Source organism: Sinohyriopsis cumingii, chromosome 11, assembly GCF_028554795.1.
Source record: "Sinohyriopsis cumingii isolate HCF-2022 chromosome 11, ASM2855479v2, whole genome shotgun sequence".
Lineage (NCBI taxonomy): Eukaryota > Metazoa > Mollusca > Bivalvia > Unionida > Unionidae > Sinohyriopsis > Sinohyriopsis cumingii.
In genome coordinates this window covers 61,659,983-61,674,556 of record NC_142971.1, presented here as the reverse complement: position 1 = coordinate 61,674,556, position 14,574 = coordinate 61,659,983, and the positions used below count along the sequence as shown (strand labels likewise).

The 14,574-nt window shown below is 37.2% G+C and overlaps 1 protein-coding gene across 4 annotated transcripts in view; it reads right to left on the bottom strand.

Moving 5' to 3' along the window:
• The window catches only part of LOC149788551 (forkhead box protein P1-like), a 143,103-nt gene that overhangs the window by 69,182 nt on the left and 59,347 nt on the right, over positions 1-14,574 (bottom strand). For all 4 annotated transcript variants that reach the window (XM_089974580.1, XM_089974581.1, XM_089974578.1 and 1 more), the window contains one exon: positions 3,408-3,623. In XM_089974580.1, the coding sequence (XP_089830706.1) occupies positions 3,408-3,623 (216 nt within the window). The remainder of the gene's footprint in view (positions 1-3,407; positions 3,624-14,574) is intronic.

Below are 14,574 nucleotides of genomic sequence, written 5' to 3'. Positions count from 1 at the left end.
TTTTCAGAAGGTCCCCCAGTGGTATTGTGGCACCATTTATATGCATTAATGTGATGGTTGATTTTCTAGAATGCAGATTACAGACAGGCGTAGATTATTCATCTGTTCATATGCCAATTTCATTCTTGACACAATATAACATACAACCAATCAGACTGCCTGTTAGGTATCAATGATAAGTACAACCAATCAGACTGCCTGTTAGGTATCAATGATAAGTACTACCAATCAGACTGCCTGTTAGGTATCAATGATAAGTACTACCAATCAGACTGCCTGTTAGGTATCAATGATAAGTACAACCAATCAGACTGCCTGTTAGGTATCAATGACAAGTACTACCAATCAGACTGCCTGTTAGGTATCAATGACAAGTACTACCAATCAGACTGCCTGTTAGGTATCAATGATAAGTACAACCAATCAGACTGCCTGTTAGGTATCAATGATATTTATTCAACCTTTCAGGCCATTTCATGCTGATCCATTAGATCAGGTGCTAGACTCAAACTGGTCACCATGTCCTTTGTTTTGCACTTACTGAATACTATTTAAAAAATTTATTACTACAGTGTCTGTGTGTGTGTGTGTGATTAGGATTTTTATCATAGCTTTAACAATTTTTCACTTATATCACTACGATGTCTATAGTGTGGCAGTCTATAGCGATTTCTAGCACTAGGAAATCATGCTGCAGACATGCAGCATCATGTCCCACCCAGTCACATTATCCTGACACCAGGCCGACCAGTACTAACCTATTAATGCTGAGCACCTAGCAAGGCAGCTGTTAGTACCATTTTTATAAGTCTCTGGTATGACTCAGCAAAGGATCAAACCCACGACCTCCTGCTTCTGAGGCGGATGCTCTAATCACTAGGCCACCAGAGCAGTGTTTATTACTACAGATTTAAAAGCAGATCAGTTGGGTGTGTGTGTCAGGTTTGGTTGTATGTTTCATACAAGGCAGCAATGTGTTGAAGGCTGACATTCTGGATGTCAGCTGCTTTTCCAGGCTGCATACAGACTGGATGATGAAGCAGAAGTAAAAAGGATAAAACACTATTGTTTCAGTCCAATGGGTTCAGAAGAAAAGGACAATCACACTCAGTCCCATGGGCTAAGAAGAAAGGAAAAGTGAAAGCAGTAGTTGTTGTTGTTGTTGTTCTAGGGTTTAACGCCATTTTTCAGCACAAGATAGGCTATACAAGGCGGCCAGTATAACTGGTGGAGGAAGAACCCTGGAAAACCCAGAGAAGAACCACCGCCCCACAAAAAGCTACTGACAGGCTTTCCCATGTACCCATGTTAGCTGAGCCTTGGACTCAAATCCACACAGACAGAGGTGAGATGGCAGTGGTCCGGAACGGTTAGTGCTTTAGACCACTCGGCCACTCGGGGCCCCTGAAAGCAGTAGAGTTTGTAGCTGAAGGAGAAAATACAGCAGCTAAAGGGCTAGGAGTGACATGATTCATTTATATATCATTCATCAATGTATCAACATTTTCCATATTGATACTCATATCAATACTGACCGCTCCGGTGGCCAAGTGGTCAGAGCATCTGCCTCGGAAGCGGGAGGTGATGTGTTCGAACCCCGGCCAAGTCATAACAAAGACTTACAAAAATGGAACTAACAGCTGCCTTGCTAGGCACTCAGCATCAAGAAGTTAGTGTTAGGACTGGTCGGCCGTGTGTCAGGATAATGCGACTGGGTGGGACATCATGCTACATGTCTGAGGCATGATGCCCGAGTGCCAGACATCACTATAAACTGCTACATTGCAGACATTGTAGTGATATGACTGAAAAAAATTTCAAGCTACATTAAAAATCCTAATCACACACACACACATACCAATTCTAGAGGTGACAAAATGATAATTACCTTTTGCAAGTTACAATGACTTATACTGAATAATCAAAAGTCATTTGCCTTTTTATTCTTTAGAATCTGCAGAACCAACTGATGAAGTTGAAACTTACTTTCATAATGACAAAAAATTAAATGATGTTTGTGTTGACCTAAAAACACTGACAACATTAACAGTAGGCTCGTGTTCATAAGTTCAAAGTATTTTTGCCCATTTGTGTGGCATGTTTGAGAAGCAATGTCCATTCCTGCAATATGTTTTTCTTGCACACTAGCCAAAGCAGTGTGTTTCAGTAACATCTTTTTTCAACCACTTAATAAAGTCCTGCAGCCAACTATATGCAATTTCCATGCATTTTGCTGAATGTGCACTTTCCAAGCATTTTGCTGAATGTGTACTTTCCACCATGCATTTTGCTGATTGTGTATTTTCCATCCATTTTGCTGATTGTGTACTTTCTATGCATTTTGCTGATTGTGTACTTTCCACCATGCATTTTGCCATGATCATTCATGAAAAAGACTGTTGCCAATGAACCATTCTTGCTTGGCAGAAACATGTGGCAGAGCGAAAAAGTGTACATGGGGGATTGCATAAATTATGTCATGTGAAAAATACAATATGCAGCGTTACTTAAAGGATCCTAAGAGCTGGGGACATCAACCCCAACCCTCCACATCTGGGGAACATGCAACATTATAGAGTGACATTTAAGGAAAATAATAATACTAATGCACTAATAGTACAATAAAAATTAGATAAAATTATTTTTTTGGACAGTTCTGCCACCTCCAGTTTGACTGCACTGTACTTTCATATTTTCCTTGGACACTTATATTATTGTAATAAAAGTGTATCATGTGACTCCTGAAAACATTACCACAATCTGTTTAATGAACTGAAATGAGCTACACCATTTTAGTTTGGCTTCCAGATCTTGCTCTTGTCAGTGTACACTTATTATTTCTCAGCATTTAAAATAATAAATACCAATGTTTTTTGAATTACGTTCAGTACAGGCCAAGGACTGAGGCACCTGGAGACTGATGGTCAGCAAGGGCATAGCAGTCACTGATGTGAAGGGAAGCCAGCTGGTGGCAGAGAAACGCGAGAGAAATAAGAGCGCAGCAGCAACCCCAGCAACTCAGTATGTCTGCACCAACTGCAATAGGGACTGTCACTCGTGCATAGGCCTGCACAGCCACAGCAGATGATGTCAAAACCCCAGAAATAGACGACACTCCAAGGGTGCTATTCACATCGTCTCTTGACACTGAGCCGCCAATGAATGAATGTAATGCCACTGGTGACAAGTCTCACTAAAACTTATCTTGGAAACAAAACACACACACACAAACATACATATATATATATATATATATATATATATATATATATATATATATATATATATATATATATATATTGCCTTGTTGCTAATAAAATTTTTATAAATCTATTCTTTTGTTGCTTAAATATTGTGGTTTACGGTGTATAAAAGAGCTATTCTATCTCAGTAAAATGTTGACTCACCTTGCATCAAGTAACTGTCCTGATGGAGGCCATTCACTCCAAACAAAGACCCAGGACCCTGAGGTAGTAGTCCCTGTGGACCACCTGGCAACAGTGCAGCTAATGATGCAGTGGCCCCTAAACCATTCATTGTAGTTTTAAGTGTCTGGTCTTCCAGCCCTGACTGAGATGCTATTTCTTTCCACAGCTGTTGGATCTCAGAAGGGGACATCATCCCTGAAACCCAAAGGGGCCTTATATAGGTTCTTTATGCCATGACAGCTTGCATTTTTATGAATGAAACCCAAACATATCCCCCACAAACAAATACATCTGTTCAACACCGTATCAGAGTTTCAAAATATCTCCACTGAGAGATAGAATTATTTCATGATAACAATAACATTCAATGTTATAAATAACATCGCACTGTAAATTAGTAGTTGTCATGCATGTATCCTCCATTTAAAAGGAGAAATAAAATGCATCGCCCAAATTGAAACAAACCTGATCAATGACGAAAATTCATTTACACACACACACACACACACACACACACTGCAAATCACTTCCAAAAGGACATGGATAGCCAGTAATAGGATGTGCTAATTGTCATGGGAAACCTGACCCATATAATTTTTTACTCACTGTGAAATTAACTGCAACACAAGCTCCTCTCACAAGCTTCCTTTCTTTTTTGCAACATAAACATCACAAAAGCTTGCATTTCTATGCTGTTTTAAGGGCAGAGAATATTGATTCAGACAGTTTGCACTTGGTTAATCCAAAGCACACCAGCAGTAAAAATATACCTTGTTTACTGAACAAACATATTTATCTGTGGGACTGTTGATGCTTGGGGCCCATGTACAAACAATTCCTGTGCAATACATTTTCCAAAGCCAAGTTAGGGGCACAGATAAACAACTGATGTAAACAAGTGCCCTGGAAACTGACAACTATGTAAACAAGTTTTCATATCAGACTGATAGGTGTAAACTGTTCAAATTATAACTGGCTCCAAATCTATACCTGGCACAGCCAAGAAATAAACAACTAGAGGCATACAATAAACATCCTGGAACAAATCAATATCTAATTTCTCCCAACTAACAACATGAAGCAAGGGTCTGGAGATTTGTCAAAAGTATTTTTGTAAACTCAGCACAACACAGATATCAACTTCAAAGGGCTTACAATATACATCAACTGAGTTTTTATCTGTAAACTAACTATCAGTGCAGAAAAAAATGTGAACAATACAGGATGATCAAATATTTCAATGTATACTGTGTGACTGCATCATTAATACCAAGATTATTTTTTTTTTAATATCAGGGCAAAGGGTGACCCATAAACCTAAAGTACAAATAATAACCTAGTAACTCACTGAAGTAAGAGTATCAAGTGATCTAATTCAAATTTTTCTTAACGACATGCTGAGTGCTAGATAGAGCAAAACAAAAACATTTGATGTGATCAGTTGGTATGAAATTGCATGAAGCCATTAGAGACACTTGTGTGAACTTCCTTGCAATAAGGGACCAACCAATTCATGAAAACGATGATTTTTTTCTTGCCTCATAAAGGATATAATTAGTTTTATATATATATATATATATATATATATATATATATATATATATATATATATATATATCAAAGCAAGAAAACTTTTCAAACTACTTGGTAGCCTGGGGAACTTGAATTTTAAAAAGACCCAGCTTCAATCACAACACCATTCATTAAGAACTCTGTCTCACACCATATGATTGTTGGGGGGGGGGGCGAATTTTATACTAGATTGACTATTTTTATATATTATATTTAAGAGAGAAAACAAAAATATCTGGAAGAAAATCCCCTTCGGCTACAAAATTATATAGCATGAGACATGACCTCTGTCCTTTAGAGCCCCAAATCTATTGGATTTTCATTACTTGAAATGCAAGCCATCCAGAGTATCTGGTTCAGGAACGTACTCGAGAACAAACTTTATTTCACTGAGCCACAATAACATTTCAGTTTGATCCCAAAAGCAACAGCCTCCAGTACAAGCCCTCCACATATCTGGGCCATGGCATGTGGTCTTGAACAGAAAGATTTTATGCAAAACCATTTTTTTTATCAGTCATAGTAACTTTGAATTTTGTACCCAAAATCGATTTACTTCTTTCTCAACCAACATGCAAGTTATCCACAAACTCCATGAAGACACATGGTTGACAATATAATTTTTGTTGTGCAGAATTCCATGTTTCTTTGGTTGTGACCTTGATCCTTTGGCCCCAACTGATATACTTCTTTACTTCTTTGCTCTAAGGGCACAACATCCTTAAAGTTTGGTTCGTGATGAAAAACTACTTTGATTGTGTGGAAACCATTTTTCTTTTTTCAGTCAGTAAGCTTGACTTCGGACCATTAGACCCTGAAATTGATATATTTCTTCCATACCAAAAGCAAGCCATCCAAAATTTTGTCTAGGTATGTCATGCAGAACTAACACTATTGTGATGAAACCCATTTTCATTTAATCATGTAACCCTTGACCTTTTATCTTTTCACTGTTAGATTGTTAGAATTTTTGCATAGGCAGGTCATCCGCAAAGATTGTTAATTGTAGATATGAAGAACTTGAGTTACTGCTCAGAAACCACATTTTGTATCGCTTAGAAACCACATTTTGTATCGCTTAGAAACCACATTTTGTATCGCAGTGACAGTGACCTTTAAACTTTTTTTTACCCTGAAATCGGTATGGTTTTCCATTACCCCAAATGCAAGCCATCTGCAAAATGTAGCCTGCAGATAAAGGATAACTCTAGTTACTGTGAGGAAAGAAAATTGGTAGTAAATAAAAACACAAAATAGTAATAGAATATACTCCACCACACAGCAGGCATAAAATAACAATATGGACCAAACCATATGTTACAGGATCTGTAAATAAACCTACTCAATACTGGAATGGATGGAGTTGGGAGCATGGAGCTGAACACCCATAAATGATTATTGGGGTCAAACTGCTGAGTGACACCAATCTTTTGGCTTAAATTAACTTACTTGAGGATTGGATATATCAACATTTCTATTTACATTTTCTTCTTGGAATCAAGCAGTTTGCCAATATCAGATTAATAAACTAATGTGGTTATTTACATTCATGCCTGCAGGAGAAATATTGCAAATAACAAATCAATACCTGATGTCTCTGTTGTTTTTATTGATTTTTTGGGGTCGCATGTCTTTATTGGGTTCTTTGTAGAACAAGCAAAGATCAGATAAAGTCCTGAATCCACAATTTGATTTTTATGTCAGATTTTCATTTTGTTTCATTTCAACAGTGTTGTGCCAGTAAAGTACAAAAGAGCACTTGGCTTAAAGAGCCCTCTCCCTTACATGGCAGTTTGATGAGATTTCCACCCCCACCCCCCATACATAGCAGTTTAAGAACAAAATATGGGAGCACAAGGCATTTTAATCTAAATAGCAATTGCTACTGCTTAGAAATGATAACATGATCTGAGAAACTTACTACAAAACAATCTCAAATTATTTTTAACATAAAGAATAACAAAATGGCATTTTACACCATAGCAAAACATTTTCAATTTATATAATACTAAGGTAATATAAAGTCCCTTGTCCAAAACAAATATCCTGGTCAGCCTATTTCTATGGTAGGAATGAAACCCTTTGGGTCACAAATACAATATCAAAACCACCATGGCTCTCTGCTACAGTAGGCATAAAAAATGTATTTCTGGTCACCTTACTGTCCCTCACAAAAAAATCAAAATAAATATTATTTTTTTAAAATTAAAAATACCCTTTATACCATAATTATAAAACCAGCACAATAGGAAACATATTTTTTGCCTTTGGGAATACAAAAGTGTCATTCTTAAATCCAGCAACAGGAGCAACAAAATTGACTGGGTTAACTGTATACCACTTCTGCAATGAAATGCCAACAGTGTGTACACCAGGTAAAAGCCAAGGGTGGATAATGGGTAAATGTCTACAGAGTGAATACTGGGTGAATGCCAACAATGTGAATACTGGGTAAATGCTAACAGTGTGATTATTGTGTAAATGTCAACAGTTTCACTACTGGGTAAATACCAACAGTGTGATTACTTTGTGAATGCCAACAGTGCAATTACTGGGTGAATATCAACAGTGTGAATACTAGGTGAATGCCAACAGAGTGAATACTGGGAGAATGCCAACAATGTGAATACTAGGTGAATGCCAACAGCATGAATATCTGGTAAATGCCAAAAGTGTGAATACCAGGTAAATGCCAAAAGTGTGAATACCAAGTAAATGCCAACAGAGCAAATACCATGTGAATGCCAACAGTGTGATTACTGGGTGAATGCCTACAGTGCATTAATGTTGTTGTTGTTGTAGGATTTAATGCCATTTTTCAGCACAAGATAGGCTATACATAGCAGCCAGTATATGGTGGAGGAAGAACCCAGAAAAACTCCAGAAAGAATCAACAACCCACGAGAAGCTAGTGGCAAGCTTTCTCAAATACCTACATTGCCTGTTCTCAAGACTTGAATCCACGCAGATATAGGTGAGATGGCAATGGTTCGTAAAGGTGAACCAACAGTATGAATACTGGGTAAATGCCAACAGTGTGATTACTCTGTAAATGCCAACTGTGTGAATATAGGTGAATGCCAACAGTGTGAAGAACACTGTTTGAATGCCAACAGTGTCATTACTGGATGAATGCCAACACTGTGAATACTATGTAAATGCCAACCATGTGATTACTGTGTGAATGTCAACAGTGTGAATCTTGGATGAATGGTAAGTGTAACTACTGTGTGAATGCCAACAGTGTGATTCCTGGGTGAATGCAAACAGTGTGATTACTGGGTAAATGTCTTAGTTTCAGTGTCTTCTCAAAAGGTAAAAAGGGTAACAAAAATTAAAGTCAGGTTGAACAAATTAGCTTTGCCCAAATCAAGATTTTTAATTTCTGGCGTGATTATGGCAAGCAACGGATGATGTTTCTGTTAAATCAGGTGACAGTATATCATCTTCAGAGTTTATACCTGATATGACTTTTACAAACATAAAAGCAAATTTTAAAATCCCTAAGTGTCAAAAATTTCTCTATCAGGTCTCTATCATTATTGTCCAGGAAAGGTCACTTTCCTTTCTAAAATGCTTAGTCATGTCCAATTTCTTACTTGTCCCATTACTGTCTGCCATTTGTAAATGGTAATATTGAATTTGTATTGCCTAAGACTACACCAGGATACAATCTTCTGAGAAACAACAAAGGACCCCCCCCCCAAAAAAAAAAACCACGCACACAAAATGTTTTCCTACTGCACTGGTTTTAAAATTATGGTAAGCAGATCCCTTTTTTAACATCATGTATATTTAATGTTCTTGTTTTTACCATGGGAGGAAAATGTACTAGGGTTGGCAGTAAGAAACAGGGACAGTCTGGGTATAAGAAGAGTCCACACAATGAATGTGTTTTGTTTTCATGTACTATACATTTCCTATTTTTGTGGCATACAAATCTGTACTGATTTTGTGATTGTTCAAAACCCCTAAATTAGAAACCCAATGAACCATGAACCCAATCTACTAATTTTGCAACCCAATGAACCATGATCCTAATTTTTGAGACCCAATAATCCTAAAACCCTAACTCAATGACCCAATGAATCATGATCCTAAACCTCTAATTAGTGACCTAATCAACTGTGATCCCAAATCTACTAATCTTGAGACCCAATGAATTGGTCCTAATTTCTGAGACCCAATGATCCCATACCCCTAACTTAGTGACCTAATGACCCAGGATTATAAACCCCTAATTTAGTGACAATATGAATGATGATCCTAATTTTGAGAACCAATGAGCTATGATGCAAAAAAACTAATTTAGAGACCCAATGAACCATGATGCTGATTTAGAGACCCAATGAACCATGACTCTAACTTTGAGACCCAAAGAACCATGATACTAATTTAGAGGCCCAAAGAACCATGATACTAATTTACAGACCCAATAAACCAAGGTACTAATTTACAGACTCAATGAACCATGATACTAATTTACAGACCCAATAAACCATGGTACTAATTTACAGACCCAATGAACCATGATACTAATTTACAGACCCAAAGAACCATGATACTAATTTAGAGACCCAATGAACCATGATACTAATTTAGAGACCCAATGAACCATGGTACTAATTTAGAGACTTAATGAACCATGGTACTAATTTACAGACCCTATGAACCATGATACTAATTTACAGACCCAATGAACCATGGTACTAATTTAGAGACCCAATGAACCATGGTACTAATTTAGAGACCCAAAGAACCATGATACTGATTTAGAGACACAATGAACCATGGTACTAATTTAGAGACCCAATGAACCATGGTACTAATTTAGAGACCCAATGAACTATGGTACTAATTTAGAGACCCAATGAACCATGATGTTTGTGGAGAACAATAAGAAATATAAAATCTATGAATTTAGGTGCCAATGAAAACTAAATTTTTAAGCATTGCAATGAAAATCTATACATATGAAAATAAATGAATTCACAGACCTTAGTGGAAATAAACTATTAAAAAAATATAATACTTTTTATGTGTTTGTCAAATTTTGCTTAACAACTTCTGACCATGTAAATGTCATCATCTTTTAAATGTTACCAATTTAACACTCCTTCATATGCAGGTAATCATGAATAGTGCCAAAAGCTTTGATGTTTTTCTAATCTAACATTACTTCATGGACAGGTAATCATAAATTGTGCCAACAGCATTTGACATTTTTCAAATTTAAATTTCTTTTTAATGGACATATGATCATGAATTGAGCCAAAAGCATTTCATGTTTTTTCCAATTTAACATTTCTTCAAGAACAGGTAATCACAAATTATGTCAGAAGCATCTGATGTACTTATGCAACACAACACATGCCAAGACTTTTCATGTGTTAAACATTATCCGAAGTACACTTTGGCACGGTCTTATGGAACTATGTATACAAAATGACTATGCAATACAACTAAGTAACAGTCCTAAATCAATGGGCACTTTGTAATTCCAGTGCATAATTTAAATAAACAAATCCTCTCAAATTAAAAATTGAACACAACTAAAACTGATTCCTCTAGGACTGATGTTGACCTGTGGAACGCATTATTTTAATATAATCAACCTTAATATAAAAACCTATGACACAATCTGATGACCAGGATGAGGGACATCTTGATGGAAATTTCCATTAAACTGTAAGAAAAAACTGTTTCTAGAAAATTATGTGTTCAGATTCATGAACTTGAGCCTAGTGAACAAGTTTACCCTACATGACATTAGGCATGTAGGCCAAAACTCTTACCCTCAATTATGGACAAAGGTCACTCACACAACACAAATTAAATATACAATATAATCATGGACCAAAGTCAACAACTTACATATACAGAACAAAATGTAGATGTGTTTCATTCATCAATTTCTATGGAGTGTATTACTTTCAACATGGAAGATTTCAAGCTTTGATAAAAAAAAAGCATTTATTAAGCTAGAAAAGACCTGGAGAAAACAAAATAACAGTGAGGTTAATCTACTGAGTGGATGGATGTATGTGCAGACAACTGGATAGATATGCACCAAGGCAGGCTAAAAGACCCACATGGAAAACAATAACACAGCTGAACATTGAGGTTGCTCTCGACAGTGAATGGATGTAGATGCAAAGAAACAGACACACACTGAGTGACTGCTGTGTTAAGCTTTCACCAAGGCAGACTAAAAATAAAAACACCTGGAAAACAATAATACAGCTTAACTTCTTTACTGATGACTATGTGGTACTCTGTGGGACTTCCTGTTACTGTGACCTTCTTGAAATTTTCATGATGAAATTATGCAGCATGAAAAAGTTTCTTGGATCTTTCAAGGCTGTACTAAATATGTATGACATTTCTACACTTTTCTTGGTAGTCTGTAACTACATGTATTATTGACCCCCTGCATCATGAAAATCACAACGTTACCATTCATACCAGTGAATAACAAACATCCAACTGTGAGCAACATGGACCCAGATCTCAAAGTGTAGTCTGCAAAGCCTTCTGGTAATCATAATTGCAAGATACCATGACAGGTAATTTGATTAACTGCAAATCACTATTTAAAACTGTATACATGTCATGCACCAACATTTAAAAGTGTTGGATGGTTCCATTTAATACTGGCAATGGCAGTAAGATTTGGCATTAAAAGTGTTGGATGGTTCCATTTAATACTGGCAATGGCAGTAAGATTTGGCATTAAAAGTGTTGGATGGTTCCATTTAATACTGGCAATGGCAGTAAGATTTGGCATTAAAAGTGTTGGATGGTTCCATTTAATACTGGCAATGGCAGTAAGATTTGGCATTTGCACTTGTGTACTTTATGTCAGAAAACAGGTTATCTTGACAGCTATCAAACCATAAATAAATAAGATCAATAAGGTTACACAACAACTTTATTAGTTCATTGTTACGCCTGTTCTTTCACATCAATTAACTACCAAAGAAATAAAAATATTTTAAATGTAACTTCACTCCAATTCTCAGATGTCTCTACCTGAACTGATGATCAACTTCTGCATAATGAAGAGGGTACTTGCTTGCACAGATAACCTCCAACTGGATACTACCATGTCAGCAAACTGCACAGATAACCTCCAACTGGATACTACCATGTCAGCAAACTGCACAGATAACCTCCAACTGGATACTACCATGTCAGCAAACTGCACAGATAACCTCCAACTGGATACTACCATGTCAGCAAACTGCACAGATAACCTCCAACTGGATACTACCATGTCAGAAAGCTTACTTTGCACAGATACTGGATACTGGCTATTCAGCATGCTGATTGTGCATGCATGCCATCGAATAAAATTAGGTATCCAACAGCACCCAGTGTAATCTCAAACCAATCAACATCTTACTATGAAAAGATTCAAAGGTCCAAGCTTCGCTGATTAACAATACAGTCAAATTTCTTATTCAGTATCCATTTTATTCATTGTAAAAAATATTAATAAACAAAAAATACATTGAAAAATTATGTTTCAAAACAGGTTAATAACCATTTCAAATAAAGCTTCTTGAAAAAGGGGATGCCCAATAGCAGTGACTGAAAACAATGATGCTTGAAAATGGGGATGATCAATGACAGTGACTGAAGACAATGATTCTTGATGAAGGGGATGCCCATGGGCAGTGACTAAAAACAATGATGCTTGATGAAGGGGATGCCTGAGGGCAGTGACTAAAAACGATGATGCTTGATGATGGGATTGCCCAAGGGCAGTGACTGAAATCTATGATGCTTTTTGACAAAGGGGATGCCCAAGGGCAATGACTGAAAACAATGATGCTTTTTGACAAAAGGGATGCCTAAGGGAAGGGGCTGAAAACAATGATGCCTAATGAAGAGGATGCCTAGGGGCAGTGACTGAAAACAATGATGTTTGACAAAGGGATGCCTAAGGAAAGGGGCTGAAAACAATGATGCCTGATGAAGAGGATGCCTAGGGGCAGTGACTGAAAACAATGATGTTTGACAAAGGGATGCCTAAGGAAAGGGGCTGAAAACAATGATGCCTGATGAAGAGGATGCCTAGGGGCAGTGACTGAAAACAATGTTGCTTGACAAAGGGATGCCTAAGGAAAGGGGCTGAAAACATTGATGCCTGATGAAGAGGATGCCTAGGGGCAGTGACTGAAAACAATGTTGCTTGACAAAGGGATGCCTAAGGAAAGGGGCTGAAAACAATGATGCCTGATGAAGAGGATGCCTAGGGGCAGTGACTGAAAACAATGTTGCTTGACAAAGGGATGCCTAAGGGAAGGGGCTGAAAACAATGATGCCTGATGAAGAGGATGCCTAGGGGCAGTGACTGAAAACAATGATGCTTGACAAAGGGATGCCTAAGGGAAGGGTCTGAAAACAATGTTGCCTGATGAAGAGGATGCCTAGGGGCAGTGACTGAAAACAATGATGATTGACAAAGGGATGTCTAAGGGAAGGGTCTGAAAACAATGATGCCTGATGAAGAGGATGCCTAGGGGCAGTGACTGAAAACAATGATGATTGACAAAGGGATGTCTAAGGGAAGGGGCTGAAAACAATGATGCCTTATGAAGAGGATGCCTAGAGGCAGTGACTGAAAACAATGATGCTTGACAAAGGGATGCCTAAGGGAAGGGTCTGAAAACAATGATGCCTGATGAAGAGGATGTCCATGGGCAGTGACTGAAAACAATGATGCTTGACAAAGGGATGCCTAAGGGAAGGGGCTGAAAATAAAGCTGCTTGATGAAGAGGTTGCCCAAGGGCAGGAGCTGAAATTATGTTTCTGAATCCCTGGGTCACATTCATTTAAATAAAATGTGTGCAGGGTCATGTCTTGTGTTACCAAGAATCCAATATGTCATTAAAGCCACATCAACTATGTAATAAATGACATATACTGTGTAACATAATCATAGAGGATATTTGTATTTCCTACATTAATATCAGATAAATTTCATTATGTGGTACAAAAAACATGACATTTTAATGTGTGACAAAGGCACAAGTTAAAATTTATAATTTTAGGTACAACAAAATACACAGTATTTATGAAGAAAAAGAAAATGGTCTTTTTATTAGATACCAAACTCCAGAATCGAAGTTTATACGATTAAACTCACACTCTTCCTCACAGCCCCCTTACCTCCTCTTTTGGTAAATTCACATCACTTTCATAGGCTGATCATATAAATATATGCAACTTAAGAAAGCAGTAGGACTGGTCTGACCTGTTATAATAATTACATTTTTTACATTTTGTTAACTGCTTGAACCTATCTGAACACAAAGCATGTCCTATTTAGCAATGCATCACAGTGTTTATCGTTGTTGTCAAGGAAGGAAAGGGGAATTAACTTCAGAGATACACGAAATGCTTTTGGTCAAATTTCATCATCAAAGATTAGTCTTCATGACTGTGTAAGACAGTTGCTAATTATTTGTTCAAGCTCACAAGGTACTCCTTTTTGTTGCTGCAGGCACAGAAGTATTGTATGGCATGACAGTAAATATAAGGATATATTTTTCACATGTAAAAACA